At 41.2% G+C, this 13784-nt stretch overlaps 1 protein-coding gene across 1 annotated transcript in view; it reads right to left on the bottom strand.

The window, feature by feature from the left end:
- camta1a (calmodulin binding transcription activator 1a) overlaps positions 1–13784 on the bottom strand; it is a gene marked incomplete at its 5' end in the record, with an annotated part of 163797 nt that overhangs the window by 5584 nt on the left and 144429 nt on the right. Inside the window, 12 exons of the mRNA XM_079801955.1 lie at positions 372–402; positions 687–761; positions 979–1178; positions 2431–2451; positions 2619–2690; positions 3152–3395; positions 4095–4273; positions 4745–5229; positions 6285–6636; positions 6745–6823; positions 6937–7127; positions 7618–7769. Of these exons, the coding sequence (XP_079658081.1) occupies positions 372–402; positions 687–761; positions 979–1178; positions 2431–2451; positions 2619–2690; positions 3152–3395; positions 4095–4273; positions 4745–5229; positions 6285–6636; positions 6745–6823; positions 6937–7127; positions 7618–7769 (2081 nt within the window). The remainder of the gene's footprint in view (positions 1–371; positions 403–686; positions 762–978; positions 1179–2430; positions 2452–2618; positions 2691–3151; positions 3396–4094; positions 4274–4744; positions 5230–6284; positions 6637–6744; positions 6824–6936; positions 7128–7617; positions 7770–13784) is intronic.

Raw genomic sequence — 13784 nt, 5'->3', positions numbered from 1 at the left:
TTCAGTTCTTCCGTCTATCTTATCTTTTCCTCTTTACAAATACAGGAAGTAAAAGGAAACTTAAATAATCTAGACAGGAGAAAAAGGTGCTTGTTTAATGCAGCATCTCGGTGGTAGTGTATAGCAAGACACAACTGATATCCTGAGGCCGATCATATGCTGAGGCCCTTGATCTCGCTCATCTGTGCGTCCAGTTGGTAGCTGTCATGCAAGCAGGCATCAAGCAACGGTGATGATGAGGGCAAGGAGCAAGAGAGGATGGGGGGAGGTCTTTGTGTGTGTGTGTGTGTGTGTGTGTATGAGACGAGCGAGAGGGAGAGAGATACAGTAGAAAAAAGGGAGACATACTGAATCGCTGAGGCTGCACTCACCCGCTTGAATAGTCTATGGTCCATCAAGGGGCTTTGCATTAACAGCAAAACAACACCAGACAGCTATTAGCACACAGCAGATATGATGATGGGGGGGTGGTGGGGGTGGGGGTAGAGCCAAGGGAAGAGAGGCGCACCCCTCACTAAACCACTCATGATTAGTGAATCACACTTTCAAAGATTTCTGTTAGTATGTGTAATAAGGTCACCAAAAAAAAAAAAAAGTGAATATGTAAACAAAACATGAAGTGTCACATTTGTATTTGTACCAGGAGTGTTTCAGGTAGCGGATGAATGGTGGTGGTGGGAGAATACCTGTGGCGGCAACGGCGGAGGAACTTCATGATCTTGCGGGCAGCCTGATCTTGCCTCTTAGTGAGAAGACTGCTTCTGAAACACAAACATTGCTTTCAAACTCATTTAATTTCGCATATTACATCTTGTCCATGAATAAAATATCTCACAGGGCAAAGCTCAGAACAGTATGCCACTTGGAACAGATTCATAAGAGCTATTGGCTGACTACATAACATCAAACAACAGTTGGAATCAGATTTGGACAGAATATAAGAGGAAGTGATTCATCTCGGGCAGTTGTGGGTGCTACCTGAGTTTGTGCTGGACCAGTGCCGCGGTGGCTGCTCTGCGGTGGGGCCTCAGCCGGCCAAACTCCCTGTAGCTGCGGTAGCACTGCTGGATCAGCACAGCCGCCCGCCGGCTCTGCTGGAACTTCTTCTGCTCGTGGTAGCTGCGGAACTTACTCTGGATAAGGATGGCGGCCTGCGTCATCTTCTTATAAAGTGCATACTGATACATAAACACACAAGGCATTAATGACAACAAAGTTCTTGCACCCTATCTGAATCACATTGGCCACACACACACACACACACACACACAGACTGCAAAGTTTTCCCGTATTTAAAGGGATAGTTCACCTGACACCATTTACTCACTTTCATGTTGTTCCAAACCTGTATTTCTTTTTTTCTGCTGGACACAAAAGAAAATATTTTGAAGGATGTAGATAACCGAACAGTTTCGGTTCCGAAATGGGAACCGAAAGTTAATGACCAACATTCTTTAAAATATCTTCTTTTGTGTTCAGTAGAAGAAAAGAAATACAGGTTTGGAACTACATGATGAACCAAATGATGGCGGAATTTTCATTTTTGGGTGAACTATCCCTTAAAGTGTTAAACTCTAATTTATCTTACCATATATGTTTATGATTTCCAACCAAAATGGCAATGATTGACAATGTGTTAATCATAGCAATGTTTCAGAGTTCGCAGTTGTAAATAAGTAATGCCCCAAAAATTGTATGCCCATCAATATTACCCTGTTCACTTATTTTAAGTGTCTTTTTTTTGAGAGTTACTTATAAATATGGGCAGTAGCAAGTTGCATTTAAAAAAATCTTATTTACTGAATACAGTTGTGTATAATGGCTTGTTTAAATGAGCCATGTTGCTTTTTTTGGTATTCTTTTACCTCGTATTCCAGACCTATTTACTGAATATCTAGAACAGGGCTTTCCAAACATTTTGAAGCCCAGGACCATCAAAAATGATGTTCCTCTGAGGGACCCACTTGCTAAAATATAAAGGCAGCTATATATTTTTGCGTATAAAGAGCCATTTATCCTGTGTGATATAAAGACTTTTGTTTTTTGTAACTGTATTGAAGCCAATGCAAATGACTAAAATCTAGAAAATATTGACTTTGTATTAAGTTTTACCCGCTGTAATGTAATGTAAGATGCATAAACAGAGTGCATAATTCAATTCAAATATATTTGTACAGTGCCTATCACAACAAATATTGTGCTAGGGTAGATTTACAGTATACTGTGGCATCTCTAAAATACATTTTCCTAAATCCCTAAATCCCAGGTGCAGCCTACTGACGGTCTCCAGACTCAATTAAAAAAAACCTGGTCTAGTCTCTTTTGGTCTGCACAGTGTATAGCAAGGTGTCCCTTGCAACTAAAATGCAGAGACAGACTTGTGTCAAAATGTATGAATGCTTTAATGCATGAACAATGAAAAAAAGTTACCTTCAAGGCTATCCATGTTAGCTTGTAAAAGAAAAGAAAGAGAATGATTTGTCATGAATGTGACCTTGCGGTTGATGTAGCTCTGAAAGCTTATAATTGACTCAAGTGTGTTTGCTCGAGCTTGACATATGAACCAGACATCCAGGAAAGGTTGGCAAAGTCAATGTCAGAGCATCTTAAAGGATTACCTGCTTGTACTTCCTGTAACAGCGCTGAATGACAGCGGTGGCTACTTCCTGTTGCTCGCGCAGTGGGCGTCCCTGCAGGGAGAGAAGGTAAAGGGTTGGTCTGAGGAGTTGGCGACACTTGGGAGACGGCCACTAGGCTGTTCACTTACAGGAGAATGAAAGTCATAAAGAAAAGACGCCCTTCTTGCTTAGGTGCAGCTGGTGCTGAGAGACCAGATGCCTCTGAGCACAAGCCGCCAGTTTGGCCAGCTGGTGAATCTTTGTTGAAACTCATTACAGGCAGCCACAGGAGGCAGCAATCGCTCCTTATAAGCCAGGCCATGCGCTGGTTAAGCCACCTTACCCATGCTGAAGCTGTGGGGACTGACTACTCTGTGTCTGTGTGTTTATGAAATCGAAAGGAAGGAAAAAGCAGGAAGGAGACAGAGGGTGTCCCATGTTCGTTCCTACCAATACCTGTGCACAGACGTTTACATCCTGTCTCTATTCACACATCAACACAAGCGCGTGGCACCCGAGCCACTGGCCTGTACCTTGTACTTGCGGAAAGCGGTCTGCACCAGGCGTGCGGCTTCGTAGAGCTCCCTCTGCTCGGGGTCCGACAATGTGAGCTGGGCTAGCTCTCTTTCCACTTTGCTGTTGGAGGCTCTGAGGAACTCGCTCCACTCAGCTGGGGCGGGCAAGGTCGGCTTCTCAAACGGACCCTCACGCATGGGCGAGTTACCCGGGCTCAGGCTAGGGTTGGAGGGAGGGGTCAGGGGTTCACTGTATATGGGACTGTTCACAGAAACAAAACAGGAACATAAATATATGAAGTTAGCAGGGTCAAGGCATACATTTTGTTTTTCCTTTAAATTATTCTTCTAGGGTGGGAAATGAACACCCGCAACCAGCCAAACGCAGGTATTTTTCCATTTGGAGCAGCAAGCGTTGCTCCAAATGAAGTCAGAATATCTCGGCTCCATCATGCTCTTCACCTCAAATGCATATTAAGAATGTGAATGCACTACAGGTTCACATTTGCGCAATAATATTTTTGGCTGGTTTTATATATATATATATATATATATATATATATATATATATATATATATATATATATATATATATGTATTATATATACAAGTATATATATTTTACATTTTATTCATGATTAGCAATTCTTTATTTTTTCTTTTTAGTGTTTTCAAAAAGAAGTAGAACTATATCCATTTTCACTTTTGGTTTAATTTGGTTATTTTAAAGTGGGCTCTCTGAAAAAGAATGTTAATGCTTTATATATTTGCTATACATTTAAAGTGAAAAAAAAAAATTATAAATAAAATAAAAAGGTTCTGTAAAAAATTTGGAGTGGCTGGTAAAATTCTGCATTCACCAGCCACTGTGGTTGGGCAAAAAAGTTAATTTCCCACCCTGGTCGCTGCATTTCAGTACATATGTATATTAAAGTATGCATTTTAAAAGATGTTGACTAACCTCAACTGGATGATGCTGGGCAGGTGTTCCACGTCTCCCAGGTAACTGGCCAGCCAGCTCATGGTGTTGGTGAGGCCACTGTTGTCTAGAGGAACAGACTCCACGGTTGGAAAATGTTCCCGCTTGATACGCTCCGGAGTGGCCTCAATGATGTGCTCCGCCAGACTCATCATATTCGCCTGCGAGATGCACAAACAAGCAAAAATGTGCATTCAAAGTTACACAAGCAATGACTTTCTAGTGTGACAAAAAGCACACACACTTGCTAACCCAGCCGATCAATCAAGCACGGGGGTGTTTACTTTGGAGGAACACGCTGCAACAGCCCCTCTATCCCCATAGAGTGACAGAGATGAATGGGGCTGGACTAACTCCTGGCAATGGGAGCAAATCAATGGAAGAAGTGTATTATGTGGTGGCGAAGGTCTGTGCAGAGAGTGGGGCTGTGACCGTGGCTCTCTAGCGCTGATTTCACATGTCAGCAGGACGGATGGTGCTCTATATATCCCTTGGCCTCTCAATGCTTGTAGCCGTGTTTGTTTGCTGAGCCTATTTACTGACAAATGCATCAATACAGGTGTGAATGAGGCGGGCTGACTGTGAGTGAGTGCCGTTTAGGGCACTGTGTGAGTTTGTGTATGTGCACTCACCTGCAGGTCCTCCATGTGAGAGAGGCAGTCCTGGTTCTCTAGATCCTCCTTGTAAGAAAGCATCTCTGTGTCTACAATCTCCCTCTCCACCATTCCCAGCATGCTGAGGGGCTCGCCACGCTGTCGCAACCGGCTGGCCAACTTCTCCTTCCCTGCGCCGCTGAAGCCTCCCTTCCTGAGCACCTCTCTAGTGCCCCATTTATGCCCTCCACGGAAAGAGGCCATCTTGGCTTGGGGGATGCCCCCTGTCCCTAAACCCTCCTCAGAGACGTTCTTATCCGGACTGGATGGGGTGGAGGGAAGGGTCTTAGGGCTGGTTGACAGTTTATGTGTCTGCTGCTCCATGCTCAAGGGAACCGACATGGGCTTATCCAGCTGTGCTTGCACAAGCTCTGGGTTGGGCTTGTGTTTCTTGGCGAGGGGGATTTCCCGCTGGCACTCGTTGCTGTAGTAGCTGGAGGGCTCTGATCTCGGCCTTCTCAAATCTAGGCACAACAGAGAAAGAGAGAGTAAGCTGCACTCTAAGGAGAGGACAGAGATGATATTTCCATTCCATTTGCTTTGTCTCTGAGGTGCTGTTAGTTATAATAAAAAAAAGAAAAAAGGATGGAATTAGATTGTGCAGCAAGTACTGCTCACTGAAGCGAATGCAATAAAGTATTAGATTAGGCAAGCAAAACCACTGTAATCTTTTCAGTAAAGCAACATTAGTTCATCTGTTTCCAAAACAGTGCAGCTTTTCCAGTAATGAGCTACAAGTAGCGGTTTTTCAACTAGTAGCCCACTGAGCTCTCCTAAAACACTTCCTAAAAACAGTTTCATAATTTATATTTTATAAATAAAACAAGTAAAATATAATTATAATAAATATAAGTAGGCCTTAAATAACAAGTTGAAATAATGCAATGACTTTAAAAAACCCATCGATTAACAACCTCGTAGGTCTAGGTCTAGTAGATCTATTTACAGTATGTCTGTCTTTAACAGTTTATAAGTTTTCATAAAAACTAAATTTCCCTATGGAGAAAATGAAATACTATGGTTTCAGTAATAGTTAGTTTTGTATTAAATACAATTTGTTTTTCATGATCAAGATCTGGTAGCAACAGCACATTTTTCCTCTTGGGCGAGGGATTCACGGACAGCTTTCCCTGCGCATGAAATTTCCCATATGCCAGCAAACCAATGAGAACACGGGACAATGGTGATGATACATAACAACAGAGCATAGGCGCCAAAGCAGCTGTGGATCCGCTTACCCGAAACCCTCCGTAACTGGCAGATTTGAAGACAAAGTTGTTTGGCAAATAAATAAATGACAGTTACATACTTATTACTAAAATGTTATCATGTAAGCTTTAAATCAAACAAGGGAATTTATAGTGTTAATACTAATTAGCAAGTCCACAAATGGCTTGGGCATGTAGAGCATTCACAGCTTATATGGACCGCACACCCCTGATATATAAATGCCAGCAATTAGCAACTTTTTGTTACTTTGTTGTCTTTTGCAGTAACTAACTACTTTAGAGGTTCTCACCAGGGTTCTGGTTGGTGCAAGGTGCTGTAGTGGTGGTGGTAGTACCAGTGTTCTGCCCGCTGGGGGTTACCATAGTGTCGCTGCCCCAGCTGACCATCCAGCTGTTTGAGGTGGGGATGTCAGGGTTGGGAGAGAAAGACATGCTGGAGGTGGGGGGTAAGGAGGACGGGGTCTGCTGCTGCTGTTCCTCCCTCTGGAGCTGCTCCAGACACTCCGCCAGCTTGGTGTGACCACGGGAGCGGGCAATGGAGAGGGGCAGGCGGCCTAGAGAGTCTGGGATGGCCAGTGCTCTCCGGTCCCACTTGTACAAGACCACTGCTGCCTCCAGATGACCCAAAGCACAAGCCCACATCTACAACAAGGAAACAGAGTAAAAAGGGGTGTAAGAAAAACAAAGAAGTTGCAATGGAGTTGCCAAACGCAGCAAAGTTCAATTAAAATTGTTGCTTGAGGAACTTACCAGTGGAGTGCAAGAGAAGTGATCCACATTGAGAGGGTCCACCTCAAGTTCCAGATCAATGCTGTCTGCATGCTTCGTGCTAGATAAGATAATACCATTTCTCATGGTTAGCAATGAAAAAATAACACAAAAACATATTTACACACAGATATACAGTAGACAGATATGAGAGCTCTTATCGCTTTAACTGACCGCCATTTGATGAGAGTCTGGATGAGGGTGGCGTAGCCCTGGCCTGCAGCAAGGTGTAGCAAGGTCATGCCCCGAAAGGTCTTTGAGTGAATCAGGTGTTTGGATTTGGCCCAGCAGGCCCTGTTCATCATCTTCTCACAAACAACCACCACACGACTCTCAAAAGAGCTTCCCGCCTGTCCCGAGATACACTGCAGAAGTAAATGGAGTGCTTCACGTCTTCACAAGCTCAATAAACAGTCACAATCTTTTACAAAATGTCATTGCTTTCTGCATCATTTGTTATGGCTCAAACTGAAAGCTACTGTATAATCTATGAGTGGAAAAGCTGCAGCGATGTACAATTTGTGAATAATCATTTTAATGAATTGGTTTCAACTGGCTCACAAAACCGGTTTTAATAAACACCATGTTATTACAATATGCAAAACTTTTCATCTAAGTGATGTAACTGAATTTTAACAGTGTTTATTGTAAATGCAAATTACATTTAGGTTCTAAATGACTTTGTTTTTTATGAGCTGAATCATGGCAGCAATAAACAGTACTGGGGAACATGAAATAACAACCACCCATCAATAAACACACAATAAACAAAAGGACAATGGAAATACTTTACATGTTTGGCTGAACATATACATTTTAATCTCACACATAACAATTACGCATGGGCTGCTGTACCTGAGACTGGCTATTAGCGCCTCCGTTTCCACCTCCTCCCCCTCCAGTCCCCGCTGTTCCTCCAATGCCCTGCTGCTGCTGACCGGCCATCTCAGCCATCCTGCGCTCCATCTGTTCCAGCCGCTCCAGGATGGACATTCTGAACTGGTTATCTGCAGAGGAAAATCCATATCAGTTTAACCACAGTAGATCACAAAACTTGGGTTCCAACTTTAGTTCAACAATAAAGTAAAATATGTAAATGACCTAGATAGCTAGTGATGGTACAATTCACACTTTGGCAATGAAAGCGGTTGCTGTAAATTACACTATATCTCACTTAGGTCTGAAATAAATTCTTCTCTGGTTTAGCTCACACCCCCAAGCAAAATTCTATGTTGGATGTTTCATTAAAACTCAGTCATTACCATTATGCTTTCCAATCAAGACAGAGTCTGATGTTATCAATAACCATTTCCATAATTGCAGTCATTATTATAAATTAATGGAATCATTAATGAGGCACATCAACACATTCAGCTTCAAAAACACAGCAGTGAACATACACAGATTTATTTGGAATTTAACCAGAATTTAACATTTTCTGCCAGTGTAAACGTCACTACCACAATGCAAGGGTGCCCAGGGCATTGCTATAGGGTTTGCTACGGTCTGAATTGTTGCTAGGGTGCATGATGAGTTAAATGCTTACAAAGTTACTTTGTAACACAAATCCAGACATAATCGCTTGCAATAACAGAAATATCAAGCTGGTTTTCTGACTAAACTGGGACCAGCACAGGTGAACTTCAGCTCCAGTATTAAGAGCTGTATGTGCCTCTCACTGATAAGCCTGTTTCTGTGGCAACCTGCAGCTGCACGGTAACCAAGCGACAGGGGCATGCTGGGCTGTGGTTTGCTCCAGTGTCAGTTTATTGATGAACGAAGAGGCACATTGAGAGACGGCAAAAGTACAAGGTAAAAAAAATCTGTACCGCCCATGCTAATGTAGCTAATAAGCAATATTTTGCGTCTTTCGACTAAACAAAAATATTAATGAACACCACAAAGCAAATAGATAGTGTTTGGTTGCCTGGCGAAAATGTTAAGAGTGTCGTTCAGTGGTCATGTACATGAATTCACACTGTTGGACAACTCAGTAAGTGTCTGGCTGCCGAAAGGACAGCAGTCATTTACAGTAGCTATGTTTACATGGACAGTTTTTATTTAAATCGGAATTAAATCGTTCCAATTGATGAATCCGGACTTAATATTTATCTATTTCGGGTTCTAATTAGGAGATGACGAGCACATGAAGCTTTGTGTCGTGCTGTTTATATTTATCAAGCCGCAAAACACCCCTTCCCGCGTCCAAAACAAGGCGTCTGTGGATAATCTGAAACAAGAACTGGTGGGATATTGTCATGCTCCACTTCACAGACGATGAGCGGAAGGAGAATTTTAGAATGACACGACAGTTATTTATGACACTTCGTTCAACAACAACAGCTCGTTCAACGAGTCATACATATAACGCCATTTCTACGTCATTGCACATGCACAGTTTCAATCCGATCAAGAGTTTATATGTCCTGTCGAACGGATTAGAGAAGGTTTAAACCACCCCATACAGAATCAGAATTATATTTTAATCGGATTTGGACAATTAATTCCAATTGACGTGGTTACATATGACTTTTTAATTCCAACTGTGCTATAGTCCAATTACAATCGGATTATTAGGGTCCATGTAAACACAGCTAGTCAGTATTGTAATGAAACAACACAACAACCCTGACTGGCTCTGTTCCTACCAGTTGTTATTATTAACTAAAACGGTTCAAAATAATTTTCAGTAATTGGAATCAAATAAAACATAAATATTAGATGAAAATTGTACACTTAAAAACACTCAAGAAATGTTGCGGGAGTTAGAGGTGTGTGGCTAATTTGTTATGCTTGTTGTGTTCATTTACTTTTGTATTGTTGTTGCATTTGTACTGTATTTTATTGCAACCCTGGTAAATGGAGGACATATGTGGCTTCAATAGTTATGCATATGTGTTCTAAAAATCGGCTCAAAGAATCAAACATGGTTTGATATCCTCTGACTGGATGGAATAATAGTCTGAAGCATAGGGTCTGAAGCAAAATAATCATACACTACAACTATTGTTGACTCGTCTAGACTGCAAATCAGGGCAAAAAAGTTGTGTAGTGTATTGACTGGTCGTGTTGTGTTATGTACTCACTGGTCCAAGTCAAACGAGCCTGTGCTAAACTCGCCAAAATAAATTCAGGGTGTTCTGGGTGGTTAGCAGTGTGTTGCTATACCACAACTAAAGTGTTTAGAGTGGATCTTGCTATGGAGTTACTAACTTGTTCTGAATGGTTGCAAGGGCATTGCTGGGTGGCTACCTTGTCCATCAGGCAAAAAGTCTTACAGCTACTTAGAAAAGGTTTAATTCATGTTCGCAACATAAATTCTGCAGGATATTTTCCAAAGTTTAGGGATTTGTTTAAATCTCTTAACCCAGCCCCAAAGCCTTAATAACCACCATTAATAAACCCTGCTGGATGAGGACTTGCATGATTATTTTTCATTCTAACTATGACTTATTGAATCAGTGGGCTTCAGTGGGCTGTAGTCAGTGTCAAGTCTTCATTCAGATACCCTGCCAGGGAGAGAGAGAGCGAGAAAGAGATGGATGGAAGGAAAGTAAGCTTCCTAGGGACTAAAGATGCCAAGAGAGATAGAAAGAGAGGCCGTGTGGCAGCACCAGTTAGCAGCAGCATTGACATGTCTTTGTTCAGACACAGTGCTGCAGTCTGCTGCAGTGCAGATGATGTCATCACCTGCTGCCGCGTGTGCGTGTGTGCTCAAAATGCCACACACGTACACTGCAGAGGGAGAGGGGGTTAGGGGGAGGGGCCACATGCAGGGGGGCGGAGAAAGGGAAGGGACCACCAATCAGAGCTGAAGCAACAGGGTGACATGCATGTGCAACACCTTCCTATTTCTCCATAAACTACAAATGTGACAGACATTAAGTAAAACTCTCACAAACCCATATTTTGGTTTTCTTTTTTGTTTATGTTTTCCATGTTGTTTATGTTATCATTTCTCTTTTCTGTTGCTGACTACTTTGTTTAATAATGACCATAAAGTATAAATTGGTTATCGGAAGTATTAGAGCAGCATGATAATGGTTAAACTGATAATTATGATTATTTTGTTCTTCAGAATTATTGCACTTTCATGTCAACACCAATCAATAGAACGCTGTCAACGGATGTTTATTTTTGAACCTCATCTAGTTTCCAGATTTAATATATTTATCATATATTAACTCACTCTACATTATGAAAACGTAACAAGCTTCTCTCAAAAGCTACAAAGTTGAAATTCCTAATATTAATTCTAATAATTCAGAATTAATTTAAACTTTTTCTATTAAAGCAACAAAAAAGACCTTGTATTGTAGCACATAGGTTGCATACATGTATTTATTCAGCAACCACAATTGCATAGACTAGATTCATGTTGGGATTTATTATAGTTTGTCACTGAAAAGGTTTGTTCTTGTGAAGGAACACAGACTGGCTATATTACACTTATATGAGCAAAATATCGCAATGGAGATCGCTTATCTTTAACATACATGTCTGTGTTTTCAATACAGTATCGCCAATATCTCAGTCAATTCTTAGTCAATCAAGAGAAGCAGAAAAGGTGACCACAATTAATCGTGCAGCCCTCTGAAAAATTATTACAAACTTGTCTTGAAAAATGTACATAAATTCATTAACTAAAATAAACTACAAAGAACTGCACTCAAACCCAAAATAATGGCTATAAACAGCTTAAATCATTTGGATTCAGACAGATTTACTGAACAGAAAGTGTTTTTTTTTTTCAAATAATATTTAGCCTAAGTACAGTATGTTGCTTCAAAAAAGCCTATATTTCAAACCATGGTGTTTATAGGTTTATTGTGCATTTCAAGTTTTTTTCTGCTGGGTTCAGCATGTGCAACATAGCCAAAATTACACCAAAAACATTACTTTCTGCATCATACCTGGGATACTTCTAAATGTGAATACAAAATATGCCACTCACAGTATGTGTAAAACAGGCCTATCAGGAGATATCACCATCTCTTTCTCTCCGGAGACTGCCTTCTTGTGTGATCTGACCTAAACTGCCTCCAGCTCTTGTTTAAGCTTTTAAACATCTGCCTCTGCCTCAACAAAACCTTCAACCACAACTTTCTCTCCTCCTCTTTTCATCCATTTTCTTAGAATAACTCACAGGCACTGAGTCACATTCATGGACATCAGACAAACGTTGTATGTGAGCTGAGAGATCCTGGGGTAATGGCTGAGAGAGGGAGAGAGAGCGGGAGCTGATAGACAGCTCAATGAGAGGAGAACTTCATTAAAGGTCTATTCACTATTTATTCCTGTGGGAGACTTGATGAGTCAGGAGCTGAAGACTCTGAGTGTGTGTTTATTTTCAGCTTAGGAACTGCTTCAGTATCTGTGAGGATTCTGTCTATACATGTCACATACAAACAAACACAACTGTATTCATCACAGAGATATTAATGCTCTGTATTTCGCTAAAATAAGCTAGTGGATTCTCACTCAATCCCTCGCTCTAATGCTGAGTGTGTAGTAATGGGAGCAAACACCAGGACTGACTCATTAGTTGCAATAAACCACTGCAATAATGTACTGCATTAATATATAATTCTATGCAAGGGGATATAAGTGCTATGTGGGTGTACCTGTTACCATCTTTCTGTGTTGTTAACATTTATAGTGCCCACTTAAAGGTGCAGTGTGTGGTTTTTAGCGGCATCTAGAGCTGAGGTTATGAATTGCACCCCCCAACGCTCACCCCTCCCTTTCGGAGCATAGATATACATAATAAAGGCTATATGTCTTATGGCAGAGTCTCTAACGTCATCACCGGCGGCCATCTTGTCACAGGCAAGCTTTCTGGCGGGCTCTGTGGTACCTGATGTAAGGTGAGTGATCTGCACGAACACAAATACTCTTATCTCGCTGAAATCTTGATGGATTTACAAATGGTTTGGTTTCTTACAAACGTTATTAACGTGGCTATAATTCTGGATGCTTGAACAAATAATGAATAATTATTCATAAGTATGCAGTGTCATAACTACATCTCTGACGTTCATAACAAACCAAACAGTTTGAAAATCGGTAGAAAATTGAGCAAGTTATGGTTCTTTAAAAAGTACATGCACCGTTGAAACACAATGTTACAAGTGAGCGAGCTGACTGTGACAAGATGGCCGCCAGGTGCAGACGTCGACCTCCATTGGCCAGCAGCGCGGACGAGACATCTAGCCTTTATTATGTATATCTATGTTTCGGAGCACATAGAGAAGCTACGGGGGCAGACACGAAAAAAATTTAATCGTCGGAGAGATCAGAGAGTGACTAGCGCTCTGTAGACTGTAGAAACATGACGTCGCAAAATGGTGATTCCACTGTAAGGGGACCCGCGGTGTATGTAAATAGAAATGGTTCATTCTAAGGTAATAAAAACATAATGGTACATTAAGTAAGTTCTTTATACTTCACTGAAAACACAGATCAATAGATCCTCATAAATACTACACACTGAACCTTTAAAGATTATACATAATACTTGGTTTCATACATATAAACAAACTGTATACTGCACAAATACATGTACATTGAATACTGCCTGTATTTTTCTTAAATGCTACACTTTACTAAATACATACATACATATATATATATATATATATATATATATAATGGGTTGCATCCCATTTTGTGTAAAAACATCTTAATCTGATCAAATTATGAAAAATGTGTTCAAAAGCTGATGCTACTTTTGGGTCACACTGGAAATGAAAGTGGGGTGCAATGCCTTGTGGGATACAATATTCCAGGCAGTGTGCTCAGTTGTGTAAATGCATACAGAAAACTGTATATTGCAGCTTCATAGAACAGTATGGTAGAATGCTGCTACTCTGAACTACTCATCCATCACAACATCCCATGCTTGTCCATCAGGTGGTGAATAATACCCCAGCTCTCCAGAATGATGGTATTCTGGAGAACCCCCTTCCTGAGTTAAGCTCCGCTGGTTGACGTAGGCTGGTATTTAGTGGAGGAGAGGGGGA

Source organism: Gobio gobio (genome assembly GCF_949357685.1).
Source record: "Gobio gobio genome assembly, chromosome: 21".
NCBI classification, from domain to species: domain Eukaryota; kingdom Metazoa; phylum Chordata; class Actinopteri; order Cypriniformes; family Gobionidae; genus Gobio; species Gobio gobio.
The sequence above is the reverse complement of the archived record's forward strand: the minus strand, read 5'-3'. Positions and strand labels throughout refer to the sequence as shown.